General features: G+C 48.9%; 1 protein-coding gene across 2 annotated transcripts in view; it reads right to left on the bottom strand.

The window, feature by feature from the left end:
• Positions 1-10789, bottom strand: part of LOC143839420 (N-acetylated-alpha-linked acidic dipeptidase 2-like) — a 41814-nt gene extending 31025 nt beyond the window's left edge. The window contains exons 1-5 of one of the 2 annotated variants that reach the window (XM_077341412.1): positions 10540-10789; positions 4584-4695; positions 4187-4373; positions 1584-1685; positions 367-492 (exon numbers count right to left, since the gene is read on the bottom strand). In XM_077341412.1, coding sequence (XP_077197527.1) covers positions 367-492; positions 1584-1685; positions 4187-4373; positions 4584-4695; positions 10540-10735 — 723 coding nt within the window. In that variant the 5' untranslated portion in view covers positions 10736-10789. Of the gene's footprint in view, positions 1-366; positions 493-1583; positions 1686-4186; positions 4374-4583; positions 4696-10539 lie in introns of those variants that run through there. The other variant, XM_077341414.1, reaches the window with a different exon arrangement.
• Positions 10790-15009: the final 4220 nt, after the last annotated feature.

Here is a 15009-nt window from a genome sequence, read left to right as displayed (position 1 = left end):
TTCCCTGGAGCCAGGAATGGCTTCTCATGTTTTCTAATCAGGAATAAAAATAACCCCAACACTTTTGGCGTATACTCTACAATTCACAAAAAAATCGTAAGGGGAGGAGGGTCAAGAAACTTCTCTGGGGAAATGATCGCATTAAGATTTAATTTGTTTCCAGAACAAATTTACGTTCTTTTTTTTGGGGGGGGGGGGGGGGGTTGATGATCTTCAGAAAACAAACAGAACTCTGAACCTAGCACCAAATTCCTCCTTCCACATTTGCCACGCCCCCAAAACCTAGGATGTTACCACTGAGGAGAAGGAAAGAGAGGGGGAACACAACAACAACAACAAAAAACACGCCCACAACCATCGACTTACTTTATTCCCCCTGAATATCTTCCCGTAACGGGCAATGACAATCTTTCCCGTACAGTTGATTCCCATCTCTCGTTCCAACTTGAAAAAATCTTCGGTCCGTGCATAATTCACATACACCAGATCTGCCTTTTCGGGAGCGAGAAGAAAAATCACACTTTTTCGTTACTCGGGCTCGAATCATTTCTAAAACATGTATGTTTGACTTCTATCACACACTTGCAAAGTGACATTGTTTGAAATCCCTCTTCCGTGATATGATGCACATAACATCTGTAGATATGCCATAATGCTGTGAATTGTGCACATAGCTCTTAACAGGTGTTTTAAAACGTAAGGAAATTAGCAGAGGGGGGATTAAGAACATGGGTGTGTGTATTTTTTAACTAGCCTAGGAAGCTTTAACTAGCCTAGGAAGACCTAGGCTAGTTAAAGCTTTGTAAAATGAAGTAGTTACAAAAGCCAGATATCGTGGTTAAGATTACAAACAATTACGTTTATCATTGCTGTGTTTGTAGACCTGCCCAGGGCTGAGCTTGAGATTTGAGGCAGGATCGTAAGTCTACACTACAATTAGCCAATGAGTGGATGGATCCCGTCTGCAGGATCCAGTCAGTTTAAAGTGAATCCTTCCCTTCTTCTCCTCACAACAGACACCCTGTGAGGGAGGTGAGGCTGAGAGAGCCCTGACAGGACTGCTCTGTGAGAACAGCGTTACCAGGACTGTGACTAGCCCAAGGTCATGCAGCTGGCTGCATGCAGAGGAGTGAAAAATCAATCCCGGCTTGCCAGATTAGGAGCGGCCGCTCATAACCACTTCACCAAGAAGACCTTGGATTTCCTTAGTGGGATTTCTTCTAAGTATTAACCAGGACTAACCCTGCTTAGCTTTCAAGATCTGACAAGACTGGCCTATTCTGGGCCAGCCAGACCAGGGTGTATATAATTGTGTGCCGTGGAGTAAGATGAGGAGAAACGGGCAGCAGATAAAATAGGAACAGAACAGAACTTGTTTACCTCAGGCTGCAGAAGGTCACAGCGGGAAAATTAAGTGTATTGTAATGGAGAAAAGTTCCCAAAATTCAACATACAGGAAAGCTGTGTGTAACTGTAAATACCAATTTACAGTCTGAAGCATCCAAGGCCCAAATTAAAAAACGTGGGACACGTTTTATCCATACGGATGACCATCGTGACACAGACGGTTCCCCGGGACTTACCGTTAATACGCCTTGTGGTGAAAAAGCATTATATGGCGGCAACACCCCAGAAACGTTTTCATATCCAGGAGGGGGGGTCTCGAAGAGTGACGTGTTGAAAATCTATCGCAAGGAAAAGATAAAAATAAATAAAACGCTGAGACACAGAATTTCATACACTTCAAATCTGTCCACAGTTCAGACTTTGAGATGGATTCTGATCTTTAGAGAGATTCCCGTTTTGGCTTTGAATTTTGCTTTAGGAATATATTATTTTTTTAAAAAATCAGGCACAACGGAGAAGAAGAAGAGTTGGTTTTCATACCCTGTTTTTCACTTTGGGTAGTAAAATGTCATAAGCTGCCTTGGGGTTCCCCATAACAAAGAAAAGCGGAGTATAAATGCACTAAATAAATAAGTATTCCTGAGGATTTTTTCCCTTCAGTTGTTTTTTCCAAGGGAGATACAGAAAATGGGGACAATATTTATTTATTTATTTATTTATTTATTTATTTATTTATTTATTTATTTATTTATTTATTTATTTATTTATTTTCTTATATGGGGGGGGGTAAACAGCTAAAGTTGAATGAAACGCATACTTTTTTCCCAACCTTTAAATTGCAGCCATGTGTGTCTTTGTGGGGAGGGGGGGGATTAATCTGTTTCATCACACCATTTGCAGAATCTCCTCCACTGACCATTTACCTGCGTAGGGAGGGCACAGGTGTGATACATCCGTATCCCACCCACTGTGGAAAGAGCACTCTCAGCACAGATTGGGATTGCAGAAGCAGCACAGGAAGAGAAGAGTTAAATTCTCCCCTCTGAGTCTGAGGCTCATGAGTTCAATTTAAAGTTTAACAAACTAGAACCATCCCCTTCACCTGGCCAAGTCTCGTCCAAAGTCAAGCTGCTAAAACCCTTTTGCTCCTGTGAGTCCTTGGCTTCTCCCGTTCCGGGGAAGCATGAGCTGGATTCCTAGTTCTATAAACATGCGTGGCCCAGATTGAAGCCCTGGTTTTAAGAAGAGGAAAATGTTGACCTCCCCACTGCCCATGACTCAAACACCATTTTGCTCTAACCAGCAGTACTCTCTGGATTAAAAGCATAAGAGGAGCCCTGCTGGATCAGACCAGTGAGGGTCCATCCAGTCCAGCATCCCATCTCACACGTGGGCCAGCCAGTTCCTCTGGAGGGCCAACAATAGGGCAGAGAGGCCAAGGCCTTCCTAAGAACACCAGAAGAACCCTGCTGGATCAGACCAGGGGTCCATCTAGTCCAGCCTCCTGTCTCACACATGGGCCAGCTAGTTCCTCTGGAGGGCCAACAACAGGGCAGAGGCTGAGGACTTCCTCTGATGTGGCCTCCTGGTGCTGGGATTCAAAGGTTGACTGCCTCTGAAGGTAGAGGTTTCCCTCAGTCACCACAGCTAGTAGCCACTGAAAGACGTATCCTCCGTGGATCTCTCAAATCCCCGTTTAAAACTGTTCATTCCTGTGGCCATCACTACATCCTCTGGCAGAGAATTCCACATTTTCCAGCATAGATCCAAGAAGAGCAATAGGGCTACAAGCAGATGGTAAGTAATGTTTCCTTTGTCCATTCTGAACCTACTACCCATCAGCTGCCCCCGAGTTCAAGTATTTTGGGAGAGGGAGAAAAATTTATCTTAGTGCCCTATGTCCACCCCACACAAAATTCTAGAAACCTCTATCGTCCCCCTGCCCCAACCCAGTGACATTTGTGCTAGTCACACCCCAGATAGTGCTGTTCTCACAGAGCAGTTCTGTCACATCTCAGCCTCACCTACCTCTCAGGGACCGATTATGCACAATCAGGGAAGGGTGGGCCAGTGACTGCATGACAGTGGGGCTAATCCCTACTTATGCATGACGTCGGTGCTATGTTGGAGACTCCCGTTCTACAGCATTATTCGCTTCTGAGATCTCTCCCCAGTTTTCACCCCCAAATTTCCAGGAATTTCCCAAGCCGGACAGCTTAACCAGGGTGTAATCGGTATGGGGCTTTTTACCCAGTCCCAGTTTGAATGAATCCCTCCCGTCTACACTGAATTTGATCTGCATTTTGATTTTGTACACTGTAAATTTTCCCTCTGCAACAAGCATGATTAATCCGTGGTGACCCTACCTTTCCCTCACAATATCCTGGAGTGGATATAAGCCCCGATATTTCAAAAACCGCCATGAGTAAATGTGCAGATCTGAGCTCTTTGTGAAATAACTCGCCTCCAATGCTGTAGCAAGGAAGTCTTCCCTGATTGGCCAAGGCGTCAGTTCAAAGACTTCCTGATACCCGGTCGAAAGGCTTCCCTTAAAGTGACTGTGCTCCAGAAGCCCTAACCTCTCTCAGCAGAAATTTGCCTCTAGGATTTATTCCCCCTCCTCTGCTATCTCCAATCCCCCCCCCCCCAATTCAAGAAAGAGACTCCTGCTGTGTTTGGCTCCCCTCCCACATTCTGAGCTTCCACAATACAGTGCAGAACACTTTCTGTTTTAATAGGGAGGGGAGGAGATAGAGGAAGACCCGAGTTCAAATCAATCTGAATTCAGCAGGATCCACAACGGAAGAAACAAAGTAAGTGCAGAATCAGCCCAGGTTACCTCGTATCCATGCTCATCTGTAATAGACACATAGTTTGGGGCGCTTTCATTCGGGTATGACAGCAAGACATCGTAGTGAACCAGCTTGGCCGTATCCAGGCCGAATTGCTTCCACTGGGCTTGGATCTCCTTGGCCAGCTGAAGGTTCTGCTCCGTCCCTGCCACGTGAGGGAATTTCGTGAAAGAGCTAAAAGAGACACAGAACAAAATGCAGCGTGGCTGGAGGCAAAGTTGGGACACTTTTATTAAGGGCTACATAATTTTTCAAATGCTCAGAAGGCTTCCTTGGGTTTCAGTTTCTCCCAGGGCTCTAAAAACACAGAGAGATCCTTCAGGAGCTCCCTGCGGCCATCTTGGGAGCTTCTCGGTTTGGGATCAAAGGAAACCCAACACTTACCGCAGAAAATCCTTGATGTTGCCAGCTTTCATCTCTGCGAACAGTTGTCTTCGTGCGTCTCGATAACCGTTGGTGGGTCCCGCAGACTTGCCTGCGGGTTTCACACTCCAGCCTGCAGGGCGTCACAAGAAACTGTGATGAGCTTTTCTCTCACTCGGATCCACGCAAAAGTAAGAAGTCGAGAAGAAGAGACGGGTTTCTTTGTACCCCTGCTTTTCACAACCCTTAAGCAGACTTAAAGCATCTGATAACTGCCTGATCTTCCCTCTTCCCACAACTGACACCTTGTGGGGTAAGTGGGGCTGAGAGCTCTGAGAGAACTGTCCCTGGCCCAAGGTCATCCAGCTGACTTTGTGTGGTGGAGGAGTGGGGAAATCAAACCAGGTTCTCCAGATTAGAGGCTGCCATTCTGGTCATTTATAAGATAGTTACCTTTGATATTAATAGACCCAAGTTATGTGGCTTAAAATATAAAATATAAGGTATAAAATATAAGGTAGTGTGTTGAAGACTTTGTTAGTATCCTTGAAAAAAAAAACAATTAAGAAAGAAGCCCCCATGAAGGTGCGGGGCTGGACTAGATTGCCTTTTGGGGTCTCTGTGTGATTCTGATATCTGGGGATTCCCAGAATTACAGCTTATCTCCAGTCTACAGAGATCAGTTCCCCTGGAGAAAACGGAGGGTGGACTCCTTGGCATTGTACCCCACTGAGGTCCTTGCCCCCCCCCCAGACTCCATCCTGACCTAGAGCTGGCAACCCTGCCCTCCAACCCATGCCAGGGAGGGTCTGGCAACCCAAATTTCCCAGGCAAGACGGCATCAAGAAGCAAAGGGTTTGAATGAGCGGCTTGCAGCTCCCAGGGCAGGGGTGCCTCCCTCTCCGTAAGCCGCTGCCCAGGAATAAGTAAGTTAGCGCCGTCCTTGTATGGTCTTCTTTGTTCTCTGTGACCGACATAGCAAAGAGGAGAAAAAAAACCTTGTTTGGATAAAGCTGGTGGCTTTTGTAAACCAGAAGTGTTATGTAAGGTTCAATCTCGGCAGAAAGGCCTCCCGGTTCACAGCCGACCCTCTCGGAGTTCAACAGATAAACAGTTCTCCTTGCTAGAGACAGCTTGGTGTGGTGGTTGGGAGTGTGGACTTCTAATCTGGTGAGCCGGGTTTGATTCCCTGCTCCTCCTCCACATGCAGCCAGCTGGGTGGCCTTGGGCTCGCCATGGCTCTGATAAAGCTGTTCTGACCGAGCAGGAATATCAGGGCTCTCTCAGCCTCACTTCCCTCACAGGGTGTCTGTTGTGGGGAGAGGAAAGGGAAGGCGAATGTAAGCCGCTTTGAGACTCCTTCGGGTAGAGAAAAGCGGCATATAAGAACCAACTCTTCTTCTTCTTCAGTAATCTCAGGGCTCTCTCAGCCTCCCCTCCCTCACAGGGTTTCTGTTGTGGGGAGAGGAAAGGGAAGGCGAATGTAAGCCGCTTTGAGACTCCTTCGGGTAGAGAAAAGCAGCATATAAGAACCAACTCTTTTTCTTCTGTAATATCAGGGTTATCTCAGCCTCCTCTCCTTCACAAGGGGTCTGTTCACAAGGGGTCTCCCCTCCCTCACAGGGTTTCTGTTGTGGGGAGAGGAAAGGGAAGGCGAATGTAAGCCGCTTTGAGCCTCCTTCAGATAGAAAAAAGCGGCATATAAGAATCAACTCTTCTTCTTCTTCTTCTTCTTCTTCTTCTTCTTCTTCTTCTTCTTCTTCTTCTTCTTCTTCTTCTTCTTCTTCTTCTTCTAGTCCGCAGACAAATGAGCCTTCCTTCACACCTGCCAGGATGGGCCATGGCCTTTTGGGCTGTGAATATTCTTTGGCATTAAACAAATCCTTGAAACTAGAAAGGTAGCAGCGCAGGGGAAATGGCTCCATCCAATCTTTTTAGCTTCTCTGTTGTTGTTTTAATTGCACAAAGGTTGCTGACTTTGGGTTGGGAGATTCTCAGAGTTTTGGGGGTTGAAGATGTATGAGGAAAGGTTGTGGGAGCTCGGTCTGTTAAACCTGGAGAGCAGATGACTAAGAGGTGATATGATAACCATCTTCAAGTACTTGAAGGGCTGTTCATATAGAAGATGGAGCAGAGTTGTTTTCTGTTGCTCCAGAGCGTTGGACCAGAACCAATGGGATAAAAACAGTTCAAAATAATTTTCAGCTAAACAGTTAGAGCGGTTCCTCAGTGGAACAGGCTTCCTCGGGAGGTGGTGGGTTCTCCTTCTTTGGAAGTATTTAAGCAGAGGCTGGACAGCCATCTGACAGAGAGGCTGATCCTGTGAACTTGGGCATATTGTGAGTGAGTGTGCAGGAAGTGATTGTGTCAGTGCTTGGCTCTTGCTGCCCTTTCTTGCATGCCCAGGGAAATGCTGATTGCCACTTTAGGGTCAGAAGGCAAATTTCTCCAGACCAGACTGGCCAGGGATTCTGGGTTTGGGGGAGGGGGGCATCATCTGGGCATGGAATTGGAGTCACTGTGGGTGGGTAGGTAGTTGTGAATTTCCTGCATTGTGCAGGGGGTTGGACTAGATGATCCTGAAGGCCCCTTCCCACTCTATGATTCTAAGAAGGGCAGAGTTTGGGGAGAAAAGGGGCCTCAGTGGGGTACCAAACCATAATGTCTATTGTGCCTATAGTTTTGCTGAGGACCAATCCTGAGGTTTGAGGAAGGATCCTAAGCTTGCAGTGTAATTGACCAATGTGTGACTAGATCCTAGCTGCAGGATCCAGTCAAGGTGAAACTGGCCAACAACATACACTGGCAGGAAGATCTATTGCAGGGGTAGTCAAACTGCGGCCCTCCAGATGTCCATGGACTACAATTCCCATGAGCCCCTGCCAGCGAATGCTGGCAGGGGCTCATGGGAATTGTAGTCCATGGACATCTGGAGGGCCGCAGTTTGACTACCCCTGATCTATTGTGTATATAACTTGGGGCTGGTTGTGGGTTGGTTGTGGGTTTCTTTGGTTCTTTGGTTCAGTTCAGTTCTCCTTGTTCCATACTGGGGTCCTAATAAAGAGCTCAAATTATTTCCAGTGTCCACCTCTGAACCCATGGATTTAACAAAGTCCATCCTCCAAAGTGGCCTTTTGCTCCAGGAGAGCAGACTTCTGTAATCTGGGGGTTGGATAAAATTCCAGGAAATTTCCAGGTCCCACCTGGAGGCTGGCAACCTGCTTTTGTTCAGGTTTTGTTTTTTTGCTTTAGATAGCAGTCCTGGCCATGCTCTTCACGTCTGCATTCTGAAAGACTGCAATATATTCTTATTTATATTTCCATTTATTTTTATATTTCTAGCCCGCCGTTCCCCAAGAGCTCAGGGTGAGTTATGTCATATTTTCTACTGCATTCCCCAGCAGGTATGAGTTGCCGCCTTCAGGTTGGGAGATATTTGGAGATGTTTGGAATAGAGCTTGAGGGGTGCAGGATTGGCGAAGGGGAGGACTTCCATGGGGTATCATGCCACAGAACCGAACTTCCGAAGCAGCCGTTTTCTCCAGCTGAATTGCTCTCTGTTGCCGGAATCACAGAATCATAGACTTCCAAGGGACTTCCAAGGTCATCTAGTCCAACCCCCTGCAGAATGCAGGAAATTGACAAGATCCACTGAAATCCTGGGAGGTCTCCAGCCTCCCCCTGGAAATAGGCAACCCTAGACATGAGCCAGCTCTTACTTGGGAGCAAACCCCACTGAAATCAATCCTCTGATTCATTTCTGAGAAACCTGACCTGAGATCAAGATACTGTTTATGTGCTATGGAAAGCCTGTTGCATTCAGGAATACAACGGGCGCTAGATGGGGGGGGGGGAGGTGGAAGAATGCAGACGGCCTCCCCCTCCCCCCAAGGACCTGGAAAAAGCTGCAGGCAGCTGTTAGGGAACTCACCAGCAGGGGGAGCTCTCATGCAGCAGGGATCTGCAGCCTCTGAGCCTCAGAGGGAAGTGGAAGGAAGAGGGGGTGGTCAGGGGTGGGGGACGGAAGGCGATTGGCTGACCGCTGGACAGACAGGCAAGCCGGTTGGAGGAGGAGGCACTCAAGGGTGGGACAGCTGCCCTGAGTGGGTGTTAAGCGCTGAGTGGCACTTAAGCTATGATGACTTAAAGGAACCTCCACATTCAGAGGCAGTCAACCTCTGAATCCCGGAGCCAGGAGGAAACATGAGGGGAAGCTCTGAGCCTTTATGCCTTGCTGTTGGTCCCCCCAGAGGAAGTGGTTGGCCCCTGTGTGAGACAGGATACTGGACTAGATAGACCCTGGTCTGATCCAGCAGAGCTCTTCTTAGGTTCTTATGACTGGCCCAGGGTCAAACAGACAGAGAGGAAGGTCCTGTTGGCAGAGCTTAAATTTGCAAAGGAGGCACGAAGCACTGGCTGCTTAAAGGATAGAGAAACAACTATGTAAAGAAGATAGGAGAGAGCTATTCCTAACAGTCTAACTGCTGTTTTGGAGGCAAGCAGGGAGGAAGTGGGCTCCAAGGAGCAGGAAGTCTCCAGTTGAGCCAATGAGGACACAGGAGGAGATTCTTTGAAAAATACCAGAAAGTTCCAAGTCTAACTATGCTAAATCCACTTTTCCTCCAATGCCCCCTGCAGGACATTCTTCATATGCTCTTGGATCATGCACACCATGGATCTAGCATATTCCACAGTTCCAGTCTCGGTTTCCCTCTCCCCTATCCTAGCCTGACACTGTAACCACCATGCCATGCTGCATTATAAGAAGAGTTGATTTTTACACCCCACTTTTCACTGCCCAAAGGAGTCTCAAAGGGGCTTACAATCACCTTCTCTTCATCTCCCCATGACTAGCTCCCTGTGAGCTAGGTGGGGATGAGAGAGCTCTGACAGAACTGCTCTGTGAGAACAGAACCATCGGGGCTGTGACTAACCCAAGGTCACCCAGCTGGCTGCATGCAGAGGAGCGAGGAAACCAACCCGGCTCGCCAGATTGGAAGCTACTGTTTTTAACCACTATACAACGCTGCCTCCGTAACTTTTCAAATGCTCTGATCTTAGGCAGGCCCTTGTGGGAATTTATGAAGGAGTCCGGAAGCTGCTTACAAACACCTTTCCCTTCCTCTTCCCACCCCAGACACCCCTGGGAGGGATGTGAAGCTGAGAGAGCCCTGCAAGAACCGCTCTGTGAGAACAGCTCTAACAGGACTGTGACTAGCCCCAGGTCACCCAGCTGGCTGCCTGTGGAAGAGTGGGGAATCAAACCCAGTTCTCCACGTTAGAGCCGCCGTTCTTAGCCACTCCAACAAGCTGTCTCTTCCAGTACTTTCTGTAAACACCTTCTCAGGAGCACAGTCTGCACAGCTGAACAACAGGGAAACTCTCAGGCCTGCATTTAAAAACCTGTATTTCTTGAACAGGTCCTAGGCGGGGCCAAACTGTGCTCTGGGAATGGTGAGGCACCTGTGGGCCTCTGTCCCTGCCCCAGAATGAGTGAAGGGATGCCTGCTTCTCCGGAAGCCTGGGGTGTCCGGGTTGCCAACCTCCATGTGTGACCTGGAGTACATGTTTCCCTCCCAGAGGCCAACCCCCCCTAGAGAAAACAACAACCTCAGATGGTAGGCCATCATTCCAACTCAACAAAAGTCCCTCCTCTCTCCCCAAATTCTCCCCTCCTTGGGTGCTATCCCCAAATCTCCAAGCATTGTCTCCATAGCTGGCCACAGCGCCTCTGTAGTCCGGGAATGAGCCGTCATTCCGGGAGATCCCCAGGGCCCGCCTGGAGGCTGGCACTCCAATTTGTCCGCGGGCTTGTTTTGCCCACCCCCCCCCAAAAAAAAAAAACCAACAACACCCCACCCTTCACCTTTGCAGCGCTCCCTTTCGAGGGCGCCGGCGGCCAGGTCTCCCCCCCCCCCCCCGCCTTGGCGCTCCGGTTGACGAGAGCGCTGTGGAGCATGTGCAGAGGGCTACTCACCCAGCAAGACGCCCAGGGCGAAGAGGGCGGCGAGGGCGAAGGCGCCCGGCCAGCTGCACAGGGTCACCTTCCGCCGGGCCATGCCGCTGCTCGGGCGGCCGAGGGCAGGACGGCACACGGGCCGCGGAGAGGGGCCCTCCTCCTCCTCCACCGCCGGGGGGCGAGGCCAGGCGGCGGGCAGGGCGCTCCAGGCCATCGCCTCCCCTGCGGCCGGCCGCGCCTGGACGGCCCCGACGGGCGCCCTCTGCTCGGGAGCAGCCGCAGGGCGCAGGGCGGAGGCCGGGGCGGGATCGCAGACGCGGCCGCCCCCGTTGGATCCTGCCAGCGGGGTCAGGGCGAGAGGGAGAGAAACCCCCCTGGACAGCCCTCCAGTGCGCTCTTCCTCCATTGTATCCCCAGGACAGCCCTGTGAGGTAGGCTAGGGTGAAAGGAGCAGACCCCCCTCCCTATCGTCTCTCCAGTTTTGCCTCGTTCGTTTTATCTTCAGGATGCTCCTAAAAGGTAAGCTAGAAGGAGAGGGACCCCACCCACCACCCCTGCCCCCATCACCACTCAAGTTCTGTCTTCCCCAATTGTATCCTGAAGACAGCCCTGCGAGGGAGATTAGATTAAGAGGGATTGAGCTCTTCATCTTCTTTCCTTCCCGCATTTCATCTATACAGGGCAATCTCTGTGGGGTGGGGTGGGGGTGAAGGGAAAGGGACAAGGTTTTACTGCGACTGGCCCTGCGCATCCTCGTGGAATTCGAACTCAGCTCTAGTCCTAAATCAGGGGTAGTCAAACTGCAGCCCTCCAGATGTCCATGGACTACAATTCCCAGGAGTCCCTGCCAGCGAATGCTGGCAGGGGGCTACTGGGAATTGTAGTCCATGGACATCTGGAGGGCCGCAGTTTGACTACCCCTGTCCTAAATTGACACTCCCTCTGCCCATGAGGCTGGTTCGATCCCAGCAGCCGGCTCAAGGTTGACTCAGCCTTCCATCCTTCCAAGGTCGGTAAAATGAGGACCCAGCTTGCTGGGGGGTAAACGGTAATGACTGGGGAAGGCACTGGCAAACCACCCCGTATTGAGTCTGCCATGAAAACGCTGGAGGGCGTCACCCCAAGGGTCAGACATGACCCGGTGCTTGCACAGGGGATACCTTTACCTTTACCTTTTTACCCCACCACACTAATTCTTTGACAGGGAACCTCTGGAGTAATTCTAAGGAGGCAGAGCTCTTTGACCGTGCAATACCAGTTCTTCCAGTTCAGTATGGCTCAGTGTTTAGGTCCCACTTTTTGAAATGCACTTGGAAAAAAATTAAGGATAGCTGGTGCCCCCCAAAAACTCACACACACACACACACACACCTCCATCCACCCATGATTTCCTCTGTGGGGTGAAACCCCTGCTATGTTAAAAAAAAATGAGTAGTGCTCAGTTTGATCCTGCGATTCTCAGGTCTGGCCCCAAGAGAACTGGCTCCATCAGATACACCCTTCTCCATTGGAGGAAATCTTCCTCCTCCGTGTTCTGCACATTTGGCCAGCCAGACGTGACGGATTTGCAAACAGGCGTCATCATTATCTCACACCTGGATTAAAACCTCGAGCATCCAAAAGGTACATGGAAGTGCCATAAAAGTCATGCTTCTCCACCAGGACAATCCCAGGGGTATTCTTTCTTCATGGGGCCAGGCTTGTGTGTTTTCCCTTCCAGGACACAGTGGCAACAGTTTCCCAGTAGCAAGCCTCTTCACAGTTTCCTTGCCCCAGGCTCCTGACAACAGCTATTTCCTCTCCACAAAACACTGGCTCTTTCCATTTTAACTGCCAAGGGACTGTTCTTTTACCCTGATAACAATCTGTGCATGATATACTCTGATTTCCCTATTAGGTTTATTTTTAAGGGTGCTTTCCCGCATGTTAATGCAGTTTTTCAATCCACTTCAGTGACAATTTGCAAGTGGGTTTTGCCGTCTAACGCAATAAATCCAGTTGCAAAGTACGCCGAAAGTGCATTATTTAATTGGTGTGAAAGCAATAAGTTTCTAGCCCCTTTTGTTATGGAGATATAAGAGGAAAGGCATATATCCTCAATAAGAGACTGAAGCAGAGACAACGTTTTAAAAGATTGGGATTCAGAGAATCTTTTGCATGTATTATTATTACTTTGTTGATTTTTTTTAAAGTCTGGATAGAATAAGGATGCTGTGGCCATCCAAGGTTTCTTCCCCTCCCAAAATTTCATAGCAAAGCAGACTTGGGCAATAGCAGAGAAAAGCCAAGAAAATTCCAGGAAGTCCACAAAAATGCACCACAGTGTTATGTGTATGTGTATGTGGGGGGGATGGGGGAGGGGGACACTTCCAAACAGTGCCGAACTTGGAACAAATAACTCAAATACAGAGCCAATACCTTGATACCAGAGAGTTTGCAGAAACCTTTATACCAATTCACATGTGTGTGATCTTTTCAAATGCGCATTTAAGTGCCTGTTCTGTAAGTGGGAAGTTGGAAAGCACAAGCTTCTCTCCCCCCCCCCCCCCTTTTAAATAAGCACATTTCTGGTTGCCTACCTGGGTAGATTCTGCACACAACAGATAATGCACTTTCAATGCACTTTAGAAGTAGATTTTCCTGTTCTGCGTAGGAAAATCCAGCACATTGAAAGTGCATTATCCTATGTGTGCAGACTCTGCCCTGAATTTATACAATGTAAAAAGCTGTTCTGCTACTGAGTACTGCATGAGTCATGTAGCAATCCCAACAAAGTATTGTGTGCAAATGTCTTTACACACAATGAAATAATGCTTGGGTGGTGGGTATCTTGCAGGAGCTGGCTCCGGAGATTAAGGGGATGGCTGAAACAATGGAAAGAATATCTCATCTGTCAGATAACCATCATTTGGATTTCCAGGCTGGTTGCAACTCAGCAACTGGGCTGGAGGTCTCCTCCTTCTGTTCTTCACAAAGGGCATGAATCACAGAATCCTAGAGTTGGAAGGGGCCATACAGGCCATCTAGTCCAACCCCCTGCTCAACGCAGGATCAGCCCAGAGCATCCTAAAGCATCCAAGAAAAGTGTGTATCCAACCTTTGCTTGAAGACTGCCAGTGAGGGGGAGCTCACCACCTCCTTAGGCAGCCTATTCCACTGCTGAACTACTCTGACTGTGAAACATTTTTTTCCTGATATCTAGCCTACATCGTTGTACTTGTAGTTTAAACCCATTACTGTGCGTCCTTTCCTCTGCATGAGGTCATTCAGTCCTGGAGATGCAAAATTCGGGGCTTCACAGCAGCTCAAAGCCATGTCCTCCATTCCCCCTAATCTCTCAGAGCCGGGCATGGTTTGATAGTCATTGAAAGGGATTAGGCTCTGTGTGCAAAGGTGGTCATTACACTGGCGGTTTGGATTGTGTGTGCCTTTTTCAAAACCGACATCTCACAAAACAACCATCGCAACACAGACCCGCCAAAGCTTTCCTGCTCCCGTCAATCACGCCTGAAGCGTGTGCACCAGACAGAATGCCACTTCTGCAGACTGCAGCTGCAAAGCTGTCCTGGTATTATTATGATGTGTTAGCACACATGCCAAAGCTTATGCCCAGAGTTAAACTTTGGGGGTCTTAAAGGTGCCCCTGGACTCAAACGTAATTCGGTTGCTTCAGACCCACATGCCTACTCACCGGATCTATTATCCAGGGCAATGAGAAGAAGATGATTTTTGTTAAGGGCACAGTTAAAGAGACGATCACGCTTTGGGTTTTGTTTTTTGTTTTTGTAAAGAGACTTCAGTACTTTGGATGGCTGAAAATACAAAGGAGCCAGCGTGCTGGAGCAGTTAAGAGCAGTGGCTTCTACCCTGGCGAGTCGGGTTTGATTCCCCACACCTCCTCCACATGCAGCCAGCTGGAGGATTTTGGGCTCAACACAGCCCTACTAGTGCTGTTCTGACCGAGCAGGAATATCAGGGCTCACCCACCTCACAGGGGGTCTGTTGTGGGGAGAGGAAAGGGAAGGCGAATGTAAGCCACTTTGAGACTCCTTTGGGTAGAGAAAGCATCATATAAGAACCAACTCTTCTTCTTCAGTAATATCAGGGCTCTCTCAGCCTCACCACCCTCACAGGGCGTCTGTTGTGGGGAGAGGAAAGGGAAGGCGAATGTAAGCCGCTTTGAGACTCCTTTGGGTAGAGAAAGCATCATATAAGAACCAACTCTTCTTCAGTAATATCAGGGCTCTCTCAGCCTCACCCACCTCACAGGGTGTCGGTTGTGGGGAGAGGAAGGGAAGGTGACTGTAAGCCGCTTTGAGACTCCTTCAGGTAGGGAAAAGCAGCATATAAGAACCAACTCTTCTTCAGTAATATCAGGGCTCTCTCAGCCTCACCCACCTCACAGAGTTTCTGTGGTGGGGAGAAGAAAGAGAAGGTGATTGTAAGATGCTTTGCGACTCCTTCTGGTAGAGAAAAAGCGGCATATAA

Source organism: Paroedura picta, chromosome 6 (assembly GCF_049243985.1).
Source record: "Paroedura picta isolate Pp20150507F chromosome 6, Ppicta_v3.0, whole genome shotgun sequence".
Taxonomy (NCBI): Eukaryota; Metazoa; Chordata; class Lepidosauria; order Squamata; family Gekkonidae; genus Paroedura; species Paroedura picta.
This window is presented reverse-complemented; position numbering and strand designations above follow the sequence as displayed.